This window comes from Myzus persicae, unplaced genomic scaffold (genome assembly GCF_001856785.1).
Source record: "Myzus persicae strain clone G006 unplaced genomic scaffold, MPER_G0061.0, whole genome shotgun sequence".
Lineage (NCBI taxonomy): Eukaryota > Metazoa > Arthropoda > Insecta > Hemiptera > Aphididae > Myzus > Myzus persicae.
The window spans coordinates 482,174-507,544 of NW_019101674.1; the positions used below are offsets into that span (position 1 = coordinate 482,174).

The 25,371-nt window shown below is 28.5% G+C and overlaps 3 protein-coding genes and 1 long non-coding RNA gene across 11 annotated transcripts; 3 read left to right on the top strand and 1 right to left on the bottom strand.

Moving 5' to 3' along the window:
• Window positions 1-1,245: 1,245 nt before the first annotated feature.
• On the bottom strand, window positions 1,246-3,411 carry LOC111030041 (calcium release-activated calcium channel protein 1). Of its 6 annotated transcripts, XM_022309353.1 has the most exons (5): window positions 3,286-3,397; window positions 3,067-3,230; window positions 2,735-2,914; window positions 1,917-2,066; window positions 1,246-1,841 (listed from the first exon to the last, which is right to left on the bottom strand). In XM_022309353.1, the coding sequence occupies exons 3-5, from the start codon at window positions 2,846-2,848 to the stop codon at window positions 1,317-1,319; spliced, it is 789 nt and encodes a 262-aa protein (XP_022165045.1). In that variant the 5' UTR covers window positions 2,849-2,914; window positions 3,067-3,230; window positions 3,286-3,397; the 3' UTR covers window positions 1,246-1,316. The 6 variants fall into 6 exon arrangements, with proteins under 6 accessions (XP_022165045.1, XP_022165044.1, XP_022165046.1 ...); XM_022309352.1 differs by lacking the exon at window positions 3,067-3,230 and having other exon boundaries at window positions 3,286-3,400; XM_022309354.1 differs by lacking the exons at window positions 3,067-3,230; window positions 3,286-3,397 and adding an exon at window positions 2,578-2,612 and having other exon boundaries at window positions 2,735-2,851.
• A 141-nt stretch (window positions 3,412-3,552) lies between these two features.
• Window positions 3,553-5,994, top strand: LOC111030044 (thioredoxin domain-containing protein 17-like). 2 transcript variants are annotated; one of them, XM_022309359.1, is made up of 4 exons: window positions 3,553-3,668; window positions 3,753-4,232; window positions 4,344-4,434; window positions 5,511-5,994. In XM_022309359.1, exons 2-4 carry the CDS (start codon window positions 4,088-4,090, stop codon window positions 5,674-5,676), a joined length of 402 nt encoding a protein of 133 aa, XP_022165051.1. In that variant the 5' UTR covers window positions 3,553-3,668; window positions 3,753-4,087; the 3' UTR covers window positions 5,677-5,994. The 2 variants fall into 2 exon arrangements, with proteins under 2 accessions (XP_022165051.1, XP_022165052.1); XM_022309360.1 differs by lacking the exon at window positions 3,553-3,668 and having other exon boundaries at window positions 3,698-3,934; window positions 4,036-4,232.
• Window positions 5,995-11,186: 5,192 nt separating this feature from the next.
• LOC111030081 lies at window positions 11,187-11,574 on the top strand. The gene is made up of 2 exons (XR_002604062.1): window positions 11,187-11,345; window positions 11,419-11,574. It is a non-coding gene; the product is annotated as an uncharacterized LOC111030081 (long non-coding RNA).
• A 2,796-nt stretch (window positions 11,575-14,370) lies between these two features.
• LOC111030035 (probable cytochrome P450 6a13) lies at window positions 14,371-16,525 on the top strand. Of its 2 annotated transcripts, none has more exons than XM_022309344.1 (4): window positions 14,371-15,414; window positions 15,488-15,700; window positions 15,831-16,082; window positions 16,151-16,525. In XM_022309344.1, the coding sequence occupies exons 1-4, from the start codon at window positions 14,523-14,525 to the stop codon at window positions 16,321-16,323; spliced, it is 1,530 nt and encodes a 509-aa protein (XP_022165036.1). In that variant the 5' UTR covers window positions 14,371-14,522; the 3' UTR covers window positions 16,324-16,525. The 2 variants fall into 2 exon arrangements, with proteins under 2 accessions (XP_022165036.1, XP_022165035.1); XM_022309343.1 differs by having other exon boundaries at window positions 14,374-15,414; window positions 15,476-15,700.
• Window positions 16,526-25,371: the final 8,846 nt, after the last annotated feature.

Consider the following 25,371-nt stretch of genomic DNA (forward strand, 5'->3'; position numbering starts at 1 on the left):
ATTTAAATAGCCAGGTAAATGGACCATTCCGTGTTAAAAAGCAATAAACATTTGTTCTAAACAATAGAAAGAAAAATTATTTCATAAAGTGTTATTGATATCGCGTCATAATATCATGTATCGATTAACTGATCAAGGTTACACTCTTCACAGCAAAAACAGCAATTTCAATATTTTAACATTTATTATTGCTTATCGCCTGTATACAAAAATACATCACAATTTTGAAAAGTGTACAGAGTTCTAATAAGTACATATACATTACATACATTAAGCATTTAAGCGTTAGTTTCATTAACATTAACGTCATTAGAGACAAGAATAGAATTGTAATGAATAGTTTTAACAAATGGAATGAATTGAAATCATTGTTTTTCTTATAAATATATATATTATGCACATATAATATAACATAGAACTATCTGAACAACAATATTGTAGGTATAATAATTAAATCACATGAAAATAAAAACAATGTATACGTAAAAAAAAAAAATAATAACAATAATAATAATATAAAACAAAATTATTATGAGTTGAATGAAAAAAAATGCTATTAACCTTTTTTGCGTAGAAGGTGAAAAATATGTGACAGAGAAATATCTGTATAAAAAATTATATTAAAAATATATGGTAAAAAATACAAACCAAAAATGTTTTACCTAATATATTATGCTATAATTAACAATACTAACACCAAACAGAAGTGTTCTTAGAAATGTATTAAACTGCATCAAAATAATAAAGTTAAAAATTAAAATACCTAAAGGATTCACTTTTGTGAGTTAGTATAATTATAACATTCTTTATTTTTATGTAGCATATTTGATCAAAGGCCAATAAATGACTATGTATATAGTAACATATAGAAGATATAATAACAAAGTTACTAGATAATGTTTAGTTTTTCAGATTGGCAAAGTAATATAGATTCTATTACATTGTTTAAAGTTAAAATATATACAATTTAACAAAAGTTTATTAATATAAAACTTAAAACTTTATAATTAGTCTAGGAAATGTTGAGCTCCGTAAAGAAAAATAATATAAAATATAATATAATATATACTATGTGTAGCTTGTATTCATCAAATATTTAGAGTAACAAGATTAATTTATAGTATAGGTAAGATATATGGCAAATGGTAAAAATAAAATGTTCAGACAACAGTCAAGATAATAAGTCAAACATAGTAACACATTATGTCATTATGTGAACATTTTTCAAAGTTTTGTTTAATAAAGCACCATTATAAATTATATTTATTATAAGAACTGAACGGTTATTTAGGACATTTGCTCACTTGAAGGTAATGTCAAACAATTTGTGTACTTGGCGTATTCAGTAATAATCCATTTGTGCGTTCTAAGTCCCCAGCTTCAATCTGTTCTTTTAGAAGCTCTAATTGTCTAATACCACTCACAGTCACTTCATACTTATGGGCTACCATCGATTGGTAGAAATGTATTGCAAATGCTAAAAATATCACTAGGACAGGGATCAACATAATCACAGCAGACCATGCTGCATATTTAGATATATCATAAAATTTGACCCAACATAGTATGGCAATTTCAGCTAGGAACAATAAAAGACCAAGGAGTGTTGAAAACGCCCATGCAGTTTCTATATACCAATGTAGACGTTCATGTGGAGCTTCATGTACGAGACTTACCGAGTGGAGATTACATACAGCATCAATGTTTGGTAAAATACATGTACTTATCATAAGAGCCAACATGTGAACAGCAACTAAAAGGGTGGTACATACAGCAAATGCTATAAGCATTCCTTCTGGTACTTTAGAATCATCGCTAATTTGCATCTCTACCATTGCCACCTATAGAAAGTTAATATTTTTAATTATGTAATTATAATTAATATATTTTATACACAACTAAATATTTTGACATACCATAGCAAAGCCTGATAAAAGCGCTGATGTTTTGCTTGAAGCCTTGAGTTTAGCTCTACTTAATTGAAGTTTACGCCAAGAAAGAAAAGCAGGCGAGTTGAGCGGGACTCCGGCTTCTGTAACGTCGCACTGCGACATGTTATTGCACTTCTATAAAATAAAATACACCAAATTAGATTGTGATTTTCAACTATGATTTTCTTAATGACAATAAACTAATTGACATTTAAATACCAACACCGTAGGTAGGTATTATAATATTCAGTAATAATGAACTACTAATGCATTACAATATCCAAAAACAATTTAGAACTAATTTATTAGTCACTTAGTCTAATTTAGATCTTTAATACTTGATTAAGAAAAAAAAATTTAACAGCAGGTTTGCGAAGATCATATGAAATTGGTTTTGTAGTTCCTTATGGTTAAAAATTAGATTAAAAAAACTCACAGACCATGGTTATATAGATATTTGGTTTGAGTTAACCACACCTCAAATATTGTTTTTAGTATTTGTTTTGACATTTGCATGTTGTTAACTAAATATATATATATATATATATATATATATAAAATTAAGTTTAAAAAAAATGCCAACTATTGATAGATAGTTTTTTGCGGCCTATGACTTATTATTATTTATCATAATTCATAAACCAACTGAAATCAATCCATTCATGCATGAAGAAAATTAGGCTGCAACATATCCAATTTCGAAGCGCATCAATAATTGTAGATATCATTACCAACATATGTTAGATTAAAATGTTAATGTCTGCGACAGTACATTTCAAATTGTTGGTAGTATATAAACAAACCTTTTGATGGTTGTTAAAGTTATTATAACAATGCCAATTAAAGTCTTGGTCCACCAAGTTATCTTTGGTGCCGTACAATGTGTGGTGACCGGAACTGATCGAGAATGATGACATCAAGGACTGAGCTAAGTGCCGCGTACCCAAATATGTTTATAATATATATGTATATATATATATTATCTACATATAATATATTTATATATTATTAATCAATAAATTACAGTAGTCTAATGTAAACAATAATAAAAAGTAAAAATAAAATCTTAAAAAAATGGTGCAACATGAATTAATGGACTGACGAGTAGGAGGAATAAACCTTAAAATTCACCTACGTGTATGTAGTCACTGGTGATTTGTTAAAATATTAACGATTAATGTTATAATCGAGCTCTGGTATTATAACATTGTCGCTCGACGAAGTCTGTTGGGACTCGGGTAAAGTGGAACCAATTATCGAGTGTGATTAAATAATTATTGCATTTATGTGTAACGATTTCTAATTAAAAAAATATATAATTAAACAATAAAAACAATGACTTTTTATTACTCACGAGTCTGTAAAGGACATATGTAGAGATCTGTAAAAAAACAAAAACTGGTACACCGCTGGACGTCGCAACTATGAAGTGACGTTATCACACGCACACTCACGTACGAACGGCTACTGTATGGGCGGCGAGGGCTGAGGAGAGAAATTTCGCAGTCGTCTCTGTGGTTGTACAAACATTTATTGATAACCCCAGTCACATCGAACGGGGGAAACGCCACCGACTTCGGTCTGATAGTATCAATAGTGGTCCAAGCATGCTCAACTGCAGCTCAAGGTCTGTGAGCCGCGTAGTCCGCATACCACGTCCTCCCCACTCAATCGTCGACTATCACCGCTATCACATCGGGAGTTGAGTGATAACAGCGAAAACAACAACAACAACAAGTAACAATAATTATTAATTACAACAACAACCAATGTTAAACACGTTGAACTTTGATGTTGTGTAATTTATGTTTAATATTTCAGTCTTCAATACTTGTATTGGTTGTAAATAGTACTAAAACTACTTTTAAAAGTTTAAAGTACTAAAAACTACGGTCCACGAACCACCTGCTGGAATCTCCGAACGTCGACGATAATGAAAATATTCGTAACTCACATACTTATGATACCTCTTTAGTCTCGTGATATTTTTACGATAAGCACTGGTATAACTTACCTTAATTTAATAATAATATTATTGTCGATTGATGACACACCCTTGTTTACTCACTTAAAGTTGCCACTTACACTACTACTCTTGCTGTAGGTTTTTTATGTGTAATAACTAATATTGCATAAATTTATTTGAAATACTAAACATGGTTCACTCGCATCGTACGAAAAACTATGAAGAGTTTATTGCGCTCATGAAAACATTGGAGGAATCCAAACAGCAGACTTTTGTCGTTTTCACCGGCACGCCCGACGAGAGCGGTGAGAGTTGGTGTTCGGACTGCGTTATTGGTATGTGATTGATACTTATTGTATGGCACACTTAGTGTCGGCCATAGCAGTAAAGTAACAATTTTTATTGATGTTTTTTCCTTTTTTTCAATCATAATTTAATTGATATAGCCGATCCAGTCATCAAGAAACAGATTGAACACAATGAGGAACATTTAAAAGATACAAATATTGTGTACGCTCAAGTTGGCACAAGAGAAGAGTAAGTTTTAAAGTGTATTTTTGATAAATAATTATATACAGTACAACATAATATATCTTGTACATATCTTGTACTTGAAAAGAGGATTCAACTATTTTTTTTAAGGAAACTCCAAAGTAATGTTAGAACAAATTAAGTTATCCTTATACTTACATTTTAGTATTTTATGCATTTTAAATTAATAATTAAACAATAACAAAAAAATAACATCATTAGTAATGGTAAAAAATAAAAATGTATTACTTTCAATGTTTTATAGATGTTTTATAGACTATAGAATATAGATGTATAGTATACTATGTTTTATGAATAAAAACAAACTTATAAGTATGTACAAACATTTTTACTAATTATGTTAAATTACTAAAACCTTAAATAATAACTAAAGTTTGGGTGGGAAGGTATCCAATTAAAAATTTTAATTTAATTATAAATGCTTTATTACATTATAACTCTTTATTCTTCATTCTTATACTATTTTTATGGCAGCATAATATTACCTTGTGAGTGCAAATAATGGTGGTCAAATCATATGTGCAAGTCATGTCTGGTGAAAATTTGTATTATAAACTTATTTTTCAGTAACAATTTTTATCATTGTATAGATTATAACTTAAACTGGTAATTTTTTTAATTTTTAATTATAAAGTTAATCTTGTATGAAATAAAAATAGAGTTATTATTAATAATAAAGTTAATTTAAATGTTAGTGTACATAAAATTAGACTTTGAGAAGAAGTTAATATTGTATTTGTAAAAAAATATTTTTACAATTAGATATATTATTATTTATTGCTATGTTTCATCCCATGTTTATATACATTCATTAATGCACAATAGTGTGAAAGTGAATTTGACTTCATCAACCATATTAAATAGTTAATGCAAATTAAAAGACCTTTGTATTCACCTAAATCGGATGTAATTAACAATTACTTTTAATTTATAAACATGGACATATGGTATTAGAAATAGGAAAAAGTATATTAATGTTTAGTGTACATAAAATAATGTTTTTTTTTTATATTGGGAAACTGAAATTTCAATAATTATTACATGTGTTATTTTTCTTACAGATGGAAGAATAACAATGACAATCCATTTAAGTTGGATAAAAAAATAAGGTTGCAGTTTTTACCTACACTGCTTAGATGGGGTACATTGCATAAACTTCAAGTGGAAGAATGTTTGAAAACTGACTTACTTAACATGATTTTCGAAGACACAGAAGATGATTCTTAAAATACACATACGAAAAAAAATATTATTAACAATAATATACATTTTTAAATTTAATAGGTTCATTTGTATCTTATAATAATATGTAATTTATTTATTTATTATATTTGTATATTATTTTAAAGCAGAAGGTTCTATTTCTCATGATTATGATTGAGCAATGATTTTATTTAAGTTATTCAGCGGTTGAAAAATTTTTAAAAAGGAGCTAATTAATTTTTTTAAATATCTAAAAATTGATATTACATGCAGTGGTATGTATCAAAAAAAAAAAAATTGGTGTTGCTCAAATAATGCTAATAAAACATACCCCTCATAATATTGTTTTTCCTACCGATAACATGTCCCATATTCCTTCTATCAATACCCACTGGGCATTAAACCATATTTAAGTAGTTGTCTGAGCAACAATTGGACCTTAACATACTGTTACATACTGTTTACAACCAAACATGTTTTAAGGTTTCCAAACCATTTAATCAAATTCAACTAGAAAATTAAATAAAACGTGTATGTATAAGTTAAATTTGTACACTTTTAAATAATGTGTGCTCTATATCCTAATATTATGGTATTTTTATTCTTTCCTGAAAGTCATTAGTATTATGGTATTTAAATATTTCATATTTTACTAACTAGAAAACGTATGTAACTCTGCACTTTTAACTATTGTGCAGTGGCTCAACTGTCTAAAATGTTGGTGGATGTGGGTCTATACTCTGTAGCCCCCCTTGATGTTACAGAAAAGTAACTCCTGGTTGTTTTGCCCCCATATATATTCACCTAAAAATATTTATCAACTCAAGTTTATATTTTTTACAATTATAATATACTGTCTATAAATTTCAGTTCAGTGCATATAATGCGCAAGTATGTATAATTAGTGTCACAAAGGATACGTTTTAAGTTTATTGGTGTGGTGAGAATAGCTAATTAACTATTTGTCTGAAATTTGATTTTTATTAATTCAAATATTCCGAATAATATTTTCTTAAATTAAAAATGAATGTTGTTATTTAAAAGAGTAAAAACGTATGAACAATTACAATGATTAAAAAAAAATACAATTTCTTTTCAAATGTTGTGTTGTAATGTTTTAAAGTTATTTAGTTAGGTACCTATGTAAAAGAATAAGTGTCTTATGTTAAATGGATCACCTTATATAGGTGTTTTGAATTTATGGACCAATACTATATTATAATTTATAATGACTATGTTTGATATTTAGTTATTATACTTATAACTTATAAGTTATTACTTATTAGTCAGGTTGTCGTGCCTTAGTTGAGATATGAGAATGACGGTTTGACCTTACCCATTTTAGACTTCAGTTCAGTTGACTTTTCTATAATCTTTAGAATCCTATTTCTACCTATGATTATTACCCACGCCACTACGCCAGTAAAATTTAATACATTCCTCTTCGTTTCATTATATTATAGAATATAGGTATAATGCTGTTTATTACGAAAAATGCATAATGCCTCTTATTAAAGACATACGAGTAGGTCTCTTAAATATTTATTAGGTAATCATCTTAAGTATACATTCCTGATAAACATACCTACATGGCTACATGGCTACATATTGTACAAATATATTTGTAGTATACAAAAAAAATATTTGTCTAGTATTTTTAATACTTTCAAAGTGTATTTATAATTTATATCTATACTCAAATACTTTTGAAAGACGGTAGGTATTCGAATACGCATTTCAAATACAAATATGACACCGATCTGAGTGCTTAAAATTTTAAACACGTATCTGTACATATTTGAATGTATGTAGTCATGTACACTTAAGACTGGTGAGAAAACTGTAAAATGTGTTAGACCTAACCAGTTTTAAATTAAATTGTTTTTTCCATAAGTGTATGTAATATGTTTTCATTTATTCAAAATGCTTGAAAATGTAATACAAGGTTGTTCGCACGAGTATTTAATACTGCATCCAAAAAATCTAGTACAAATATAAATTTGATTAAATGTAGAAATTTTAAGCTAATTTTGGAGAAATTAATATATTTGAAAGAAAAATAATGATTTTAGTTAGGTAAGAACTTTATTGAAATTCAAATAGTATATTGAGTGGCCAGGAAAAAGTGATGCGTATTTCGGTCGCGAGCGCCCAAGACTGAAATTGCCTTCCCGCACGAGCCAAACATACTATTTTGTTATCATGTCTCATTGTCTCTACATTAATCGACGTCTGCTAAAATAAACGACGAGACTATAATTCTACGAAAAAGTTGACAACAGTTTCATGAAAAATGTTTACGCGTCATACAAGGAGGTTATAATATTATATGATTATAAGATGTAACCATAAGTTTATATTTTGTAAGGACAGGCACGGATCTAGAGCAAAGATCTGGGGGGGGGGGGCATAATTTGTTGTTAATGTAAAATTACAATATTGGAATCACTATCCACCATGCACTAAGTCCTAAGATAGCACTAACTTGGTTTGTGCAGCCCAGAATGATACGTATAATAAATAATAATATATTATAGTGAAACTTCCATACAACGAAGTCGAATAAGCAGCAAAAAAAATTCGTAATATGGAGGAATTCGTTAAATAGAATTACGTTTTTTTTTCAACTTTTTTTAAAAATGTTATTGGATGTGTGTATATACTTCTATGTTGTATACGTTATGTAAAAAATAACATCAAATATAATATTACAGTTTAATTTAGTTTTTAATTTTGTAATTCAAAAGAAATACTTAGTGACTTTGTTTGCTTATTATTTTTATAAATTGTACTTTTTTCTTAAAAAGTTTCTATATCATTAAGTTTTAAAATACCTACTGCAATAAAACTAATGAGTTTGACTACCTCCGGTGTCTTATCTTTATCGGATACATTGTTCATGCACAATTTTAGAACTATGTTTAAAATTTGATAGTGACAACATTTACAAAACCAGTTTTTATCGAATAATTATTTCGTTCTATAGAAACATCAGATTCGTTATTAGGAGATAAATGTACGTTTAATTAACAATGAAGGTCATGGTTCTCAAAAATAATTCGTTAAATAGAAAATGTTGTTAAATGGAAGTTCGTTATATGGAAGTTTCACCGTGTATTATCAGATATACCTACATGTAATTTGAAACATAGAAATATTAGGATCTGTAGAATTATCAAAAATACTTGAGGAATAATATGTCTGGGGGGGGAGCTGGGCCCAGGCCCCTCCCTGAATAGGACCCCTCCCTGGTAAGGACCATGGTATAGATTTGGGGCGCCCGCGAATTGGGCCACATTTCTACTATTTGGTAACTATCTGCATCACAAAAAATATTTGTTTACATTTTACTACCCGGAGATTGGACCATAAAAGTATAGCACTCAAATATTCTATTAATACGAATTTATAAAGTTTATTATTAACTAATTATTATTTTTTGTCTAACAAATATAAATACAATTTGTCAAATAATAAATATCTTTTTTTCAAATACTTTCATTCTGATTCAACAGTACCGTTCAGTTATCGCATACCTTTTTTTTAGAAGATGAATTTTGGTCCAATTCTCGGGTGCCCTAGATTTCGGTGTTTGGTTGTGCAGGGGATATGCCCAGCATTTCTTGGGATTTCGATTTTACCTGGATGGAAAAACGTTACCGAAAATTTTCGGTGCGGGCTTGACACAAAATAGACTACTTTTAACAGTTTTACATATTTAATTTGTTTTAGTTCTAAAACTGAAGTGAAGTTTTTAATAAAATATTTATGTAAATATAATTAAAAATAGACAATATATTAGGTAACTAAAAACTAATAATTTATTTTAAATAGGCACCGATCATTGTCCAAGTAATCTATTTAAAAATATTCAAAATACGCATTCGAGTAGGTACTTGAAAGTTGAAAAGTATTTAACTACTTTTACTCAAGTCGTAAGAGAAAATTATTATTTTGTTATATTAAACGCGTTCAAGTTGTTGGTTGTGATTTAATGAACACCAAAATAAAATAAATTACACCTACCACAATACGTTGACATTGATTTATATAATTCAATAACAACAATATACGATGTAATAAAAATAAATAAAAATATAAAACAAAATTATTTATTAGTTGGTTTACAGTGATTTATTATTGAATTTAAATGTAGCATATCCATACCTAACTAATTGCAGTGACCTAGGTACCTGTACTTAGTAGTTAGTAGGCACCTATACTCAATTACGACAATTATTTTTAATGAATCATTACATTTCAGACGGGGATCAAAAAGTGTTCAATAATTCACTTTTAAGTTTTAGGCTTGAGTATATGTATTCAGATACATTTTTTCATGGTAGTTTTATGTGTTATATAGTATATATTTTATTATTATTATTTATTTGGTACCTATTACTTATATTGATGGGTTGGTCGTACGAGTAGAATCATAGAGAGAAGGGCCTTATAATGTGAGTTATGACATAATATAATCATATTATGTATGTTTTAATGTTGTCAAAAATTAGTTTAACCTACAGTATAACTTTCGAATTGAAAAATAAATTACTCTTATGGTATAGTACCTTGTGGTAATATAAAAACAATTATAAAATATCCTAAGAAATTCTATTTCCAACTCACAGAAATACAGAATTATAATTCGTAGGTAAATAATGATTTATTATTGAAGAAAAATTTAGCACATTCATAATCTATTATAGTTGTCACAATTACGAGGTACACCTAAAATCTACTACACGGCTGCAGAAATTCCTGTTTTTTTAATTCTTGTCACAATCCCGTCCTTAATCCATGGAAGTTACCAGTATGCAAAAATCTTTTCTACCTGACGAGTTTATACAGGAGAATTCAACCCTTCTGTCCACGCTTTTTATTATTTTTTCCCCTCAGCTCTTTAAATCCTTTACACGTGTAACGTGTTGAAAGGAGGAAATTATTTAGAACACGAATTTACAACAAATTTGACAAATTTAGAATGTTCATCTCTTGTTTTAAGAATTAGGCAAACTATTATCAGATAAAAAATAATGAAAATATTTAATTTTATAAAGTGACGTCTTGAACATGTGATTTCAATGTGACACTTATTTAAGTCGTAATATTACTATAATGGATCTGAAGTGAAATTGTATAGTAAATATATAATAATTGATTAGGTAACGTGATAAAGTTTTTCGAATTCAACAACAATGTTTACATGGGCGTTCTCACGGGGGGGGATATGGGGGATAGATCCCCCCCCATGGCCTTTTTTTTTTTTTTTTTTTAGTGCTAAATAACGGGTAGGTAGGTATAACTTTTTTAAGGTATCTGATATTGAACATTATAATGATATAATACCATTATAATTATTAATAAAAGCAAGTAAGGTGGTAGCACTGGTAGCATTGATTATGTATAATAATATTATTGATTACAAATAATAATTTTTATCTGTGTATTTTACGTGATAATATTTAAAATATTTTACGATTTTCATCAAACTTATTTCCTTCTTTTCAATAAAAATTGTAAATTGTAAATTATTCAAAATGAAAAGGAATAGTAGTCTCCTAAATTTTTTTTCAAAATAATATAAATTATTAAAAATATTATGTACCATTCCAGTATCTACATCCACTCCCGAGAGATCATTTTCATGTATGAAACGACTAAAAACCTATTTAAGAAACTCAATGACTGAAGTAAGGAGTACATATTTTTATTAATATTATAACTTCGTATATCATATTTTATATAATTATATTTCATTCATAGAATCGTCTTAACGGCTTAACATTGTTGGCCGTTCATAGAGAAATTCCAATTGATGCCAAAGAAGTTCTTGATGTGATGGCTCAAAAATCAAGAAAACTGGATATAATTTTGTAGAATTAATATTTTAATTAAAAATATAGTATTGTTATAATTTAATGTATGTTGTTTTTTAATTCAAAAAAGGGGTGGGGGCTTTGCTACCACGGCTCACCGTTAAATAAATTTTCATATCCCCCCCCAATAAAAAATCCTGAGAACGCCTCTGAATGTTTAAATCGAAAAGTCAATAAATACAAAACTGAAAACATATCTATACTTATATATTATATGATGATTATGTTGTAACTACCGGTTTATCGTTTTAAATTAATGTTGTTACCTATTACATTATCATTAAACCAAATATTGGAGTAGGTAGTATAATACCAAAAGTGAAATTTCCTGTGTCCTGTCTACCCAGCCACTATTCGTTATAATTATATATTTATTATATCCTCACTTTAAATTTGACTGTAAGTAAATAAAAACAATAAAAACAAATACATATTATATATGTATGTATTATGTTTAAATGTATAATACATTCACACTGTAATATGTATATAAATGCAACTACATAATTTAATAATCGTGCTAAGTACGTGCATACTTTAACAGGTTATACGTATATAATGTATATTGAAGTACCGAGATAATATTTAAAGTTAATATCATATTATATTCATTTAATCATACTTCATTAGATATTATATATTATTATGATGGTCTCAAGATGGACTTCGCATAGGTACTCTATGAACATAAAGAATATTATGTTTATCTCCGGATAACCAGAAGTATAAGATCATACACTTGCGTATGGTATTTATAGTCGTGACTATAGAGACGACGCGTAGTACAGGATTAAAACAACAAGTTGTAATTAAAAGTGATATAAAACACAAATAATTCAATATTATGATATTAGTGAATCGTACTTATTTATTATAATTGTATGATGCCCTAGTAAACAGTATATAGTATTTGTACCGGTTGCCGATCAGCAACAAATATAGGCTACTGGACCATCTTACACATAATAAAGCGTGGAGTGATAGTGAAGGAAAATATTTAAATATAATTAGCCCATGAATAATCTATAGAAATGTAAAAAATGTGAAAATGAGATCTTTGATGCCAAAGATCTCGGAAAATTTCTCATCCGATATTCATGAACTGTTTTCAATTCCATATATCTACTCAAAAACCAAAACGCATATTCAAGTACTTAAAAAAAGATACAAAATATAAATACAACCAACATTGTTGACAATGTTCCAAGTTATACATGTATGACATTGGTCGATGAATGATATACGATCTTTGATGTGAAATGTTCAGTATTATTCTTAGTTTAGCTGAGCGGAAAACAATTACTCAATCGTAAAAAAACCTTAAGCATTTAACTCATTTGACAAATCGAGTGGCATAGTAAACTTTTCAGTGGCGCCCAGACAGGTTAGCAAGGAGTGCAACTGCATGTGCTTTCGTGGGGGGTGGGTGGGTAGGTATAGTCTCTATGGTTATAGGTACCTAGATAAATTATAGGAGTAAACGAGTAAAGTATGACAATGCTATACGACAACTTATATGATGTTACAAGTTACTTATAATTACAACATATTAAATGATAAAGTATTAGAAACAGTAATAATTGTTATTTGTTATATCATCTGAATCAAGAATAATACAATATTCGAATATTAATGTTGTACACTGTTTAGCTGATACGCTCGTATATTTAATATTTAATATTATGAATTATTATATTTTTGTATACGTAATCAAAATGACAATACGGGTAATATGGTGATAAGATACCAATAACAGCGTATATAAGATATTTATTTTTTTTTAAATATTTAAAACCAGAAGTCATTTGTGATGAATATTTAAATTTCATACAATGTTTTGATGTTTTTCTTAAAACTGATGAGTTGCCAAAATATTTACATAGTGATAATGAAATAGCTAAAGATTCAGATTCGAATTAGAAACGGAAAATTATGATAACGATGTTGATGATGATAGTGATTCTTTAAAAAATGAAATTGAAAATCATGGAAGTTTGTTACCAGTAATCAGGTAAAAAATCTTGTATTGCTATTTTCTATGTTTTTTTTTAATGTTCTTGGATTCAATATGTTTACTGAATTGTATTAAATTACTTATTTATGTACAACTTTTTTTACAGGGTTTTTATGCGCAATGGTCTTCATACACTATTTCCAAATATTTATATTTTGTTGAAGCTGTCTTTGACCTTACCAGTTGGAAGTGTATCAACTGAAAGAAGTTTTTCAAAGTTGAAACTCATTAAAACTAGACTACGATCTACAATGGGAAATGATCGATTAGAAGGACTAATGATTATGTCCTGTGAAAATGACATAAACATTAATTATGAAGAAGTTATTGAAAATTTTAGTAAAACTAGTCCATATTTATTTAAAGCTTTACATTAAAAATAAAAAGTGTTAACTGTATAATGTCATTACAAAATCTTATTATTTTTTTTTTTAATTAAAATTTTTGTATTTCATTGAGTATTAAATATGTTATATTTATAATGTATTGTAATGAAATGTAAAGGTAAGATCTAGCTGATCTAAGACGTCTCAGGTTTCTGGTGTGGACATCTTAATTATTATTTCTAGTTATTTTAAGTGAATTACACTTACAGATAACAGTTCAATAAAAAAACGTTTTGTTTTTAAATTTAAAAAAATGGGTGGGACGGGGTGGGTGGGTAACTTTAGATAGTTGCATGTGCTCTCAAAATACCTCTGTGCGCCACTGAAACTTTTTATATGATAAGCTCGGTGTATTTTAATATAATCAACACTGTGCATATATAAATTACAACAATACTCGAAGCAAGTATCTGTTTATATCGTGTGCCATAATTTGTATGAGTAATCATGAATTGTAAACAACCACGAATGGCGTTCCTATAAAATTATACAAACAGACGTGGCTGAGTGAGACTCCGTTCAGTCGTTCAGTCGTGTGTGACAATTGCGTGTTCGTAAAGTTGGGAACCATTTTAATACTTACAACTAAAGATGATTTCGTGGATGATCAATTGTTTAACTGATTCGTTTACTCTGATATGCACCACAGTGATCGGTATACTGTTTTATTATTATTCAACAGCCACGTACGAAAAATGGAGGAAAGCTAACGTGCCGCATTTGAAGCCGGTACCGTTGTTCGGGAACTTTTATAGAACGACGATGATGCTTGAAAATCTTAACGATACGTACGACAACATTTACAAACAGTTTCCAGATAAAAAAATTTGTGGGTTTTATCAGATGAGGACGCCTTTCTTGATGATTCGAGATCCGGAAATAATAAACAACGTGCTCATCAAGGACTTTTCGCACTTCACAGACCATGGGTTAGAAATGGAACCATCAGCTAAATTTTTGGGTAGAAGTTTGTTATTCACAAATGGCCAAAAGTGGAAGATCATGAGACAAAAAATAAGCCCGGGATTTACATCCGGTAAACTCAAGCTGATGCACAGTCAGATTAAAGAATGCAGCAAAGAGATGATAAAATATATCGATAGGAAATCGAAGACGACTGATCAGTTTGATGTGCACGATATCATGAATAAATATGCCACCGACGTAATTGGGACATGTGCTTTCGGTTTGAAATTAGGCAGTATGACAGACGAAGACAACGAATTTCGAAAGTTCACAAAATTGATATTTAAACCATCGTTTAGGCTAATTTTTGCCAACACGTTGGTAATGATTTCACCAAAAATATCGAGTATATTAAAAATAAATCCCACCCCACCAGAAGTTGAGGAATATTTTATTTCATCATTAAGAAGTGTAATCGAGTACAGAGAAAAGAACAATGTGAATAGGAACGATGTGGCCCAAACACTTATGCAAGCTAGGAAAGAACTTGTACTAAATAATACGTCGTTTCCTGAAGGTGAGAAATAAAATATACGTTGTAAATTAACTTATTATTTATAATTTTTTTTTTATGTTAGAGAAATTCACTGAAATGGATATTATTTCAAATGCAATTATAATGTACTTTGCTGGTGCCGAACCGGTATCCGATACGTTGGGTTTTTGTTTACATGAGTTGGCAATAAATAAACATGTACAAGACAAATTGCGTGAACATATCATCGCGAAGAGAGAAAAACATGGTGGTGAATTTACCAACGATTATTTGATGGACCTCCATTACGCTGACATGGTTTTAACAGGTAACCAAATTTCTATATAATTTAAGGCGTGTCTTAAAATATTGTTTACTTAGACACATTCAATATTTTTTCAATAAATAAACAACTGCATATTCTATTATTTTTTAAAATATAATATTATATTATATAGAAACATTGCGCAAGAACAACGGGACAATTGTTTTATTCAGAAAAGCAACTAAGACTTATCATGTCCCGGACTCGTCATTAGTCATCGAAAAAGGCCAAAAAATAATAATACCAACTTACAGCATTCATCATGATCCAAAATATTTTACTAATCCTGACGTTTTTGATCCGGAAAGGTTTTCTCCGGAAGAAAAATCAAAACGACCTAGTGGCACTGAATTGTTGTTTGGGGATGGACCTCGATTTTGTATAGGTATTATATATTTATATATTCTTATTCTCAGTATTTTATTTTTGTTTTATTGACATTTTGGTTTTTAGGTAAGCGTTTGGCTGAATTGGAAATGAAATTAGGTTTATCAGAAATAATCTCGAAGTTCGAAGTTTTACCGTGTGAAAAAACTGAAAATCCCTTGAAATTGTCTCATGTTGGAGGTGGTATTAAACCGAAGAATGGAATCTGGTTAAGTTTGAAACCAATCGTGGCCTCATAATGAGTCAATGACTGTGTTTTGAATAGAGTTTTGTTTGTTTGTTTATGGTTCATGTAGGCTTATCATCAGAATTGTATAAATATTTCTTTAATATACTCGATGATGAATATTTGAATTATGATTCAAAGTGAAGGCTGTCCTTTTTTTGGTACCCAAATGATTATTTTAATAATAAAGCTAGTATATCTAACAATTTTAACAATTAATGTTTGTATTTTTATGTTTCTAATTAATATAAAAATATAAAAATATAAAAAGTACTCTTGACTCACCCAAGTACAAACCATATCTAATTTTCTACTTGATAACTCCTTTGAACACATAATCATTGTAAAACCAATACATTTATAGCTCTGCTCAGAATATATAATATATATAAAATAAATCCATGTATCAATAACAAATAAATTAACAACACAGGCATAAACCTATAAATAATTATAATTTACATATATATATATTATTTTAATTTTATTACATTGCATTGCATTGTATTGAACTCTAACTCTCCTAACTAACCCTAACATTATTCAGCTTTAGAGTCTTGCGCAGTGGAAGTTTATAATGCACTTAAAAATAAAAAGCTTAACATATTTAATATTTATGTATAATATGTGCATATATATATATATATATATATTGCATATCATAAATAAAGCGAATAGAAACGGCGTAGGTACATCTATTATATTAACCACCAAGGATGAACCAATGAAATCAAATTAAGAGCGAATAACATGGTCTATAATTGAATCGGTTATTAGTTCTTGGCCACTGTATATTTAGGTACATTACGCAAAAGTCAACAAAAACATAATTTAGTGCACTGGGGTCAGTAATAACGATATTTATTTATTCATTATTTATTCATTTATGTACAACATTTAAGCTGTGAGGCATTACATGAGGGATATTGTTTTTTGTACTGTGATTCAGTGACAATAAGAACGATTCTAAACGAACGACGTTACACCGACTTACTATCATTGCGATCATAAAGGTTTGATCAATATCATATTTATACAATACAGACTACAGTCATTATATTATAAAGGGTTTGATGTCCAATGACTGCGAAAACCAACCGAATTGCCCACAAAAGGTACCAGTAAAATATATTATATAATGCTGATGTCATTGAATACTACATTTTAAAAAATACACCCGTTTTACATTAGAAAAGCCTGAACAGAAAAATAGTATTTAAAAACAAATACATGTACTTGGTAAGTAGGAATATAAAAACTTTTTGGTATTACTTATTTAATTTTACAAGTAGGTAAGAAAATACATTCTCTAATAAGTAATTTCTATTTTAAAGTTGTGATTTCATATTTAACTATATCATTAGACATTTGTACTATCTTCTCAATTTTATACTGAAAAATGAAAATAAATAAAAGTATATTATAATTTAATATTCTAAAATACTTTAGTACCTATTAATTAAACAATTAATGGTTATTAATGAAATGTTAAATAATTAAATAGTATTCAAATAAATGTTTAGTAGTTTGATTTTCAATATAAATAAAATAATATATCTGATGATTATCAAAAAACGATCTGAAATGTGACGACAAATTATTTTGAATTTTGAAGATAATTATATCAGAGTACTTTTTTGATTTTCAAATGCGAATAAATCTAACATAGTATTTAAAATTCTACATATTAATAGTATTCAAATGCATTTACTCAAATACTTTATACGATAAGTTTAGTATACTGCGTATATCTATGGAAAAACGACAACGATATCTATTGTTGAAAATTAATTCAGTGCCATTAGGCTGTTTTACCTTTTTCTCCCATAGAAAATCTTTCTGTATTGAAAAACCCCAGGTTTCGGATAATATTTAAAAAATAATGACGAAGGTAATAATTTGGCACTATTATTTTTCGTCATTTTTCAATAACTAAGATAAGTTTGGAATCAAGTTGCATATATCTTAAGAAACTCTACTTCTGAAACACAGAATCGTTATTCGTAGGTATACAATGATTTATAATTAAATTTAAATGTAACACCTCAATAATCAATTACAATGGTCAATAACACCAGGTATTACACCTGAAATCTACTACACAGCTGCAGTGGTTTCTGTTATTTTTAATTCTTGGAACACAATCCTATCCAATATTTTAAATTTTACTACTACTGATTTTTATGATAGTAACGCGCCACGATCTCATCAATATGTAAAAATCTTTTTGATCAAAAATAGGAGGGTACATTCAAATTTTCTACCAGATGAACTCATACAGTGAAATCCAAACCTTCTGCCCATGACTTTTATTCTTATTTTCTTCTCAACCCTAAGCTTTATATTTTATACCAGAAACTTATTGAACGAAGAAAATTAATCAACATTAAATATTCAACACTAGATTGTTGACACATAGTAGGACGCAAATTTACAAAACTTGACAATTTTAGAATGTTCATGACTTGTTTTAAAAATTTGGTAGACTATTAATTAGGTAATAATATTATATCAAATTTTATAAAACTGCTGTGTCTTGCGCGTGATTTCAATACGACACTCAGTCGACACTCAGTGACCACTGACCAGTGCATTTTAGCATACTGCTATGTGTATTATTATGTAGGTTCTGTGCATCTGAAATGCAATGTTATAATAAATGTTTTATTAAATAGGTAACGTAATGAAGTTTATCTAATTAAACAACAATAGTATTACTAGTATTAGATTGAAAAGTCGATGAATATAAAATATATAGGCATATTATATGAATACTAATGTTATAACTTATGTTTTAAATTATTTTTATTAGATTCTACAACTACATTGTTATCAAACAAAATAATGGTGAAAGACTAAAAGTGACATTTCTTGTCAATACAGTTTCTATTTGTTACATTTCTATTTATTATATTTGATATGACAATATTCAAACTCGAAATCGAACTGTAAGTAAATAAAATAATAATTTGCACTATATACACATAATGTACGTAAAATACATTATACTCATTATAGTACTATATAGTAACCGTATAAATGTATTGTATATGTACCTACAATTTCCTAATCTTGTTAAGTACGTACATAATATAATACAATACAATATAAATCGAAGTACCGAAATAATATTTAGATTAGCTATCTTTGCATAAATATTTTTTCATACACGCCCGTGCCAAGGATTTTTTTTTTTATAAATATATTTTTACAAATATGAAAAATGTGTACAAGGGGGTTAGAGTAAGAATAGGTAAATTATATTTTAGTACTTGCTTAATTTATAGTTTTTTTTTTGGGATTAAGGTTTCAACTACTAAGGTCATTTGCCTGGTACTGTGTGTGTGTGTGTGTGTGGGGGGGGGGGGGGGGGGTGGTTGGAACACGTTTGTATGTATGGCAATTGGCAAGGATGTGTTGCTATAAAAGCACGGATTACACCCATCCGAGTGCTAGCAACAACGGCCGGTACTTGTTAATGTTGATGTAAGAACAAATGATATTTTAGACATTCAAATTATAATTTGCTTAAAAATAGAACTACATTACCAAAAAAAAAACTAGTGATTGACACAATTAAAATAAAATTTAAAAAAAAAAAGTCCTAAACTTATAATGTGGCTGTAACATCTTGGTGAATTGAATAATTTAAATCAATTTGCTTTTTGTGAAGGGTATCAACTTATTTCAATGTTTACCTTGATGATTTGATAAATCTGAATCAAATATAGGTCTGATTGATTGTCATGTTAGAACAATTTTTAAGAACCATATTATAATACAATGGATAATGCCGTAAAGCTATTCAAATTGAAATTTTAATTACAAAATAATGTGCATCATATTTGTGTTATTTGCGGTATGCCCTAACTGCCTTAAGGACAACTTAGTTATTAGAAACTTTGTATTAGATTTTCAGGCTTTCGAATCGAAAACAACATTACAAAGGTAGACAAATGGGTACTTCTCTGCTGTTTTTAAAGTAGTTGTCGAGCATGCCATTGTAGTAAATGTGTTTTATTTGAATTCAATGTTAAAACATTGCATACGAAAATCGATTCTGAGCGGAGACATTGTGTCCTATAAATAATACATTTTAAAAATTAAAAAAATATTAATAAAAATTGAAATTATCTTTTGGCTAGAAATAACGTAAATTGAATGTACAATGTTATGAATTCCTAACTAATAATTTACCAAATTAGAAAAATTGAAGCCTATGAATAACACAAAAAAAGTCCAAAAGTTTTGAATATTACCATATGCCGCATGTATAGAAAATACATTTATAATATAAATGAAAATTACTATTATTGTTTTTGTTCGACAACGCTTTCTAAAACTACTGGGAATTTTCAATTTCACATCTCAAAAGTACCAATAAGATTCACTTTTCTATCAGAAATAATGCTGATGTTGAAAATACCTCGCAGAATGTTGATAAAAGACCCGGAAAAAACACACATCATCTTAAAACTAATACTTTTACTGCGCATAGAATCTTGAATAATGGAACAAAAAAAAATTCAAAATCACACTACATATAAATATATAATCCTTAAAATGTGCAATATAATGATGTTTTTCTTGACTTAATTTAAGTATAATATGTAAGTAAATATTTAATATATTGGAAGGTTTTCACTGTTTTCAGATATTATGTTAATACCACATTGTAATAATAATATGGTAAAAATAACAGTAATGAGTTGTATACCTCAATTTAAAATTTGTAGTAAATAGTTGTTTACTATTTGTGTAAAAAATATATTTAAGTGCATGGGTAATTAGGTACCTACTTCACAATATGATAATCGTAATTGTAAACAATAAATATGAAACAATCTTTATTTATATAAATAAAAATCTAATGCTGTTTGTAAGTCTCGCTAAAACTCGAGAACAGCTGGACCGATATAACTCATTTTGGTCTTAAATTATTTGTGGAAGTCCAGAGAAGATTTAAAAGGTGAGTGAGTATGAAAATGTTCGGAATTAATAGGTATAGGTTATAGGTATAGGTGTGTAGGTATGAATTGTTCCGAGAAGTAAAACCCGACAATTTATCTATCTATATTACAATATATATATTCCGAAACTACTCAACACACTGGGATGTGCTAGATACGGGTCACATGTACGATACACGATTATGACCCATTATGTTTATCTGTTATGAATATTATATACAATGTGTCCCGGGGCGAAGTGACCGGCCGCCGTCATATGAAAGTATACCTAAAATGACCAAGAAATAACCTTTAAAGTGGGGGTCTAACTCTTTTCTTTTTGAGTTATGGGCAATGTGAGTTTTTTTAAACCAAACCAAAACTACCACGGATTTTTTTATGGTACTCCGAAACTTTTCAACATTTTAGAACAATTTTTTTTTTAAAGCTATTTAATTGTCCTTTCAATCAACATACGCAATTAAACCAAACTTATGTAAATTATTATTATTAAATTGAAAAAAGTTGGAATTTTTAAAATTAAATCTTGTATTACTCAAAATAATTCAATATTTAGTATGGGTTATTTTGGTTGTGTATTATTCCACAAAATAATACCTAGAATACCTTATAAGTTTGGTTTTCAAATCTTTCGTAATCGCAGAGTTATACGCAGCTAAACATTACAGGTCTTTTGTGATTTTAATTGTTGGCAATTTATAATTTTACTAAACATCAAGTCTAACTTAGGCATAAACTCACTAGAGGTGATATAAATAATGTAATAAGTTAAATTTTTTTAAAAATAGAATGAAAATAAAGTGGTTTAATAATAATAATAATAATTAAATAACAAGGAAATAAATGTTATGTTTATTTGATTAATTTATGAGATTTTCAAAGTGTTCCCCACCTAACTGCAAACAAGCTTGAGCTCTAAATGAAACCCTTTGTGTAGTCCTTTGTATTTCAGCATGATTTTGTCGTATTATTATGGCGTGGAGGTAGAATAGCCTGGCCACCACGATCTCCCGATCTAACGTCTTTAGATTTTTATTTGTGGGAATACATGAAACAGAAAGTTTATGCTGTTGTCATCGAGAGCCGTGAGCAATTATTGGATCGCATCCATATAGCAGCAGAAGAAATACTACAAAATCAATATTTGAAAACCAAACTTATAAGGTATTCTAGTTATTATTCCGTAGAATAATATACACAACCAAAATAACCCATGCTAAATATTGAATTATTTTGAGTAATACGAGATGTAATTTTAAAAATTCCAACTTTTGATAAAAAAAATTTACTTTTTTCAATTTAATAATAATAATTTACATAAGTTTGGTTTAATTGCATATGTTGATTGAAAGGACATCTAAATAGCTTTAAAATAAAAAAAAAATATGTTAAAATGTTGAAAAGTTTCGAAGTAACATAAAAAAATCCGTGGTAGTTTTGGTTTAGTTTAAAAAAAACTTACATTGCCCATAACTCAAAAAAAAAAAGAGTTAGACCCCCACTTAAAAGGTTATTTCTTCGTCATTTTAGGTGTACTTTCATATGACGGCGGCCGGTCACTTCGCCCAGGTACACATATCTATACCTATATATTGTTATATATCCGAGCATGAACTTTTCATACTTTCATTAATTACAATATACGATGCCGAGAAGAAGACGACCTGACTGAGAAACAAACGATCATATCATTAAATAATTGATACAAAGTTATTAAGTAATTCATAGAGCTAATAAAGTAATAATAATAATTATCAGTGAGAAAATTAACAAGAAGGTGAAAATAATAGATTTTACCTATGCATAAATGTAAATATTTTCTTCAGTTACTGGCTTTTTCTTCACGTATTGTTTTGTTTGAATTCCCAAAGAAAAAACCGTTGTAAGGCGGATGAATTACTTCCGGGAATAATATGTACAGTGCGTCGAGGACACGATCTTTGTCACGATTTTTGAGGACACGTCTTTGCATAAAAGTTGAGTACAGGGCGGCTACTGGTTGCAAAATTCCATGGATTGTCGTCTCCTTGCTGCAGTGTTTAGCTATTGTTACCCGGTCTTCTTCATCAATGCTAAGATTTACATTCTGGTAAGAGTTTTTCGCAATTATTCCCATCATTACATTATTGTTGTTTTCGATTGGGCTTATGTTTTCTTTGTAACATATTTGATGGCAATAATCGTCACAGTCTATGCATTTATAGACCGATTTAAATATATTTATTTTACTGCAGTAAATACATTTATGAAATCCGAATAAAATATTGGTTTTTTGGAAATTATGGACCCGGTTCATGGCAGTATATTTTTTTTGAAATTTGGTTTTCCAATGTATTAAAGATTAAAATAAAACTTTTTGGCGTTGCTTAGTGCGTACTTCAAACGAATAGTATTATAGGTACCTAACATAATATGTTTTAATCGATTTATTCATTTCAGCCAAAGTCAGATGTTATTGTTTTTTTTGTTTTAAGCGTGTTGCTATTTTTATGGATCAAAGTCAAGTTGTCAAAAAAATTGAAAACCATCGATTTTTAACACATAGGCATGAAGTACAATACAATGTAGTCACTACTTTGGTATAGCACACACATTTGGACATTCATTTATTTATGCTTTACTGAGCATGAAAAGATGCACATCTTAAAACAAAAATGCTTTATTCTAGTTAATTATAATACAAGTATAGGGTAATATACAATAATAATTTATTATTAATACATTTATATAAAACTGAAGATACAAATTAAGAATAATAATATTATATGGTTTGTATTATAGTATAAAATAAACAAAAAACAACAATTCAGAAAACGAATACCTATTACTACATAATAATTTGATAACACATTTTCTCAAAAAAAAAAAACAACACAGAATATCAATTTTGTTTTTGTCAACAACATTATACTTACATCTATAGCAAAAATTATAATTATTTCTTATTAGTCTACTATAAGGTTATAACAAGGCTCGTATAGACAGTGCTGGATTAACAACTTACGTACCACGTTTTATCCGGGATAGTTGAATTGCACTTATTACAAATGAATGGTCGAATTGTTCTTGGATTGAAAAAAGGTAATGGTCGAACTGCACTCAGGTAAAAAACATGTAGTGATCGAACTGCACATGTTCAAAAAAAAAAAGTTAAAATGGAAAACCCGTTAAAAATATTGTGAATCGAAAAGAATGCTACAGTGTACTTATTTAATAGCATTATATATTAGTTGTATATTAGTTCGTGCCATATAAGATAAATACTTTTATTGTATACCGTATGGCGTATACTATGTGTCTATGTAGACCTATGCAAAATACAATTAGTACACATTTTTACGTCGCCGTGTAAATACGAACAGTTTAAAAATTATTAAAAGTGAACGAGGCCGTGACTTAATCGTGTATCAAAATCATTTTAGAAAGAAAAATATGTAAATGATGGTGTTAAATGGCGTTGTAACACAACCTTCGTGGTTGTCTTTCAAAACTATATATAGATGAATTTTCTAAAGTAATTTTTCGGTCTGAATTTATACATATTCATATGAAGAACCACTTAATTTACCTCGGAGAATGATTTCAAATTCTGCAAAGAAAAAAGCCCTTCAAATGCATGATAATTTTATGAAAATACTTTTTTGAGCCCAAGTGCAGTTCGACCACTACCTGTTTTTTATCCGAGTGCAGTTCGACCATTACCTTTTTAAACCCAAGTGCAATTCGACTAAAATAAGTGCAGTTCGACCATACCCGTTTTATCTATAGGTAGGTATATAATTTGTACATGTTTAAGTTTTTGAATGGTATTTTATTTTTGTAACTGTTGTGAATACGATACACATAGTACATATCCATTTATAACAGTTTATATAACACAAGAATACAAAAGTATTTTTTCAGAGTAATAAGACAGCAGTAATAATATATTGGCATTGTAGAAAACATATCTTTGTTACTCTTGAAAATATGATTATTAGTACATTTATAATAAAAACACTTAGATTAATGTAAGATAAAATATTTAATTATTTACAAATTATTATCGGGTTTTTACTCGTCTAAAATCTATATCTCAAATGTCTATTAGA

Excerpts from the sequence above, each read along its gene's own strand:
- LOC111030035 (XM_022309343.1), top strand. The coding sequence starts at position 14,523 with ATGATTTCGTGGATGATCAATTGTTTAACTGATTCGTTTACTCTGATA. Across the intron at positions 15,415-15,475 it reads TAATACGTCGTTTCCTGAAG|AGAAATTCACTGAAATGGAT; the intron begins GTGAGAAATAAA and ends TTTTTATGTTAG. Across the intron at positions 15,701-15,830 it reads CGCTGACATGGTTTTAACAG|AAACATTGCGCAAGAACAAC; the intron begins GTAACCAAATTT and ends TATATTATATAG.
- LOC111030041 (XM_022309352.1), bottom strand. The coding sequence starts at position 2,848 with ATGTCATCATTCTCGATCAGTTCCGGTCACCACACATTGTACGGCACC. Across the intron at positions 2,067-2,734 it reads ACTTTAACAACCATCAAAAG|AAGTGCAATAACATGTCGCA; the intron begins GTTTGTTTATAT and ends TTTATTTTATAG. Across the intron at positions 1,842-1,916 it reads TTTTATCAGGCTTTGCTATG|GTGGCAATGGTAGAGATGCA; the intron begins GTATGTCAAAAT and ends AACTTTCTATAG.
- LOC111030044 (XM_022309359.1), top strand. The coding sequence starts at position 4,088 with ATGGTTCACTCGCATCGTACGAAAAACTATGAAGAGTTTATTGCGCTC. Across the intron at positions 4,233-4,343 it reads GTGTTCGGACTGCGTTATTG|CCGATCCAGTCATCAAGAAA; the intron begins GTATGTGATTGA and ends TAATTGATATAG. Across the intron at positions 4,435-5,510 it reads CAAGTTGGCACAAGAGAAGA|ATGGAAGAATAACAATGACA; the intron begins GTAAGTTTTAAA and ends TTTTTCTTACAG.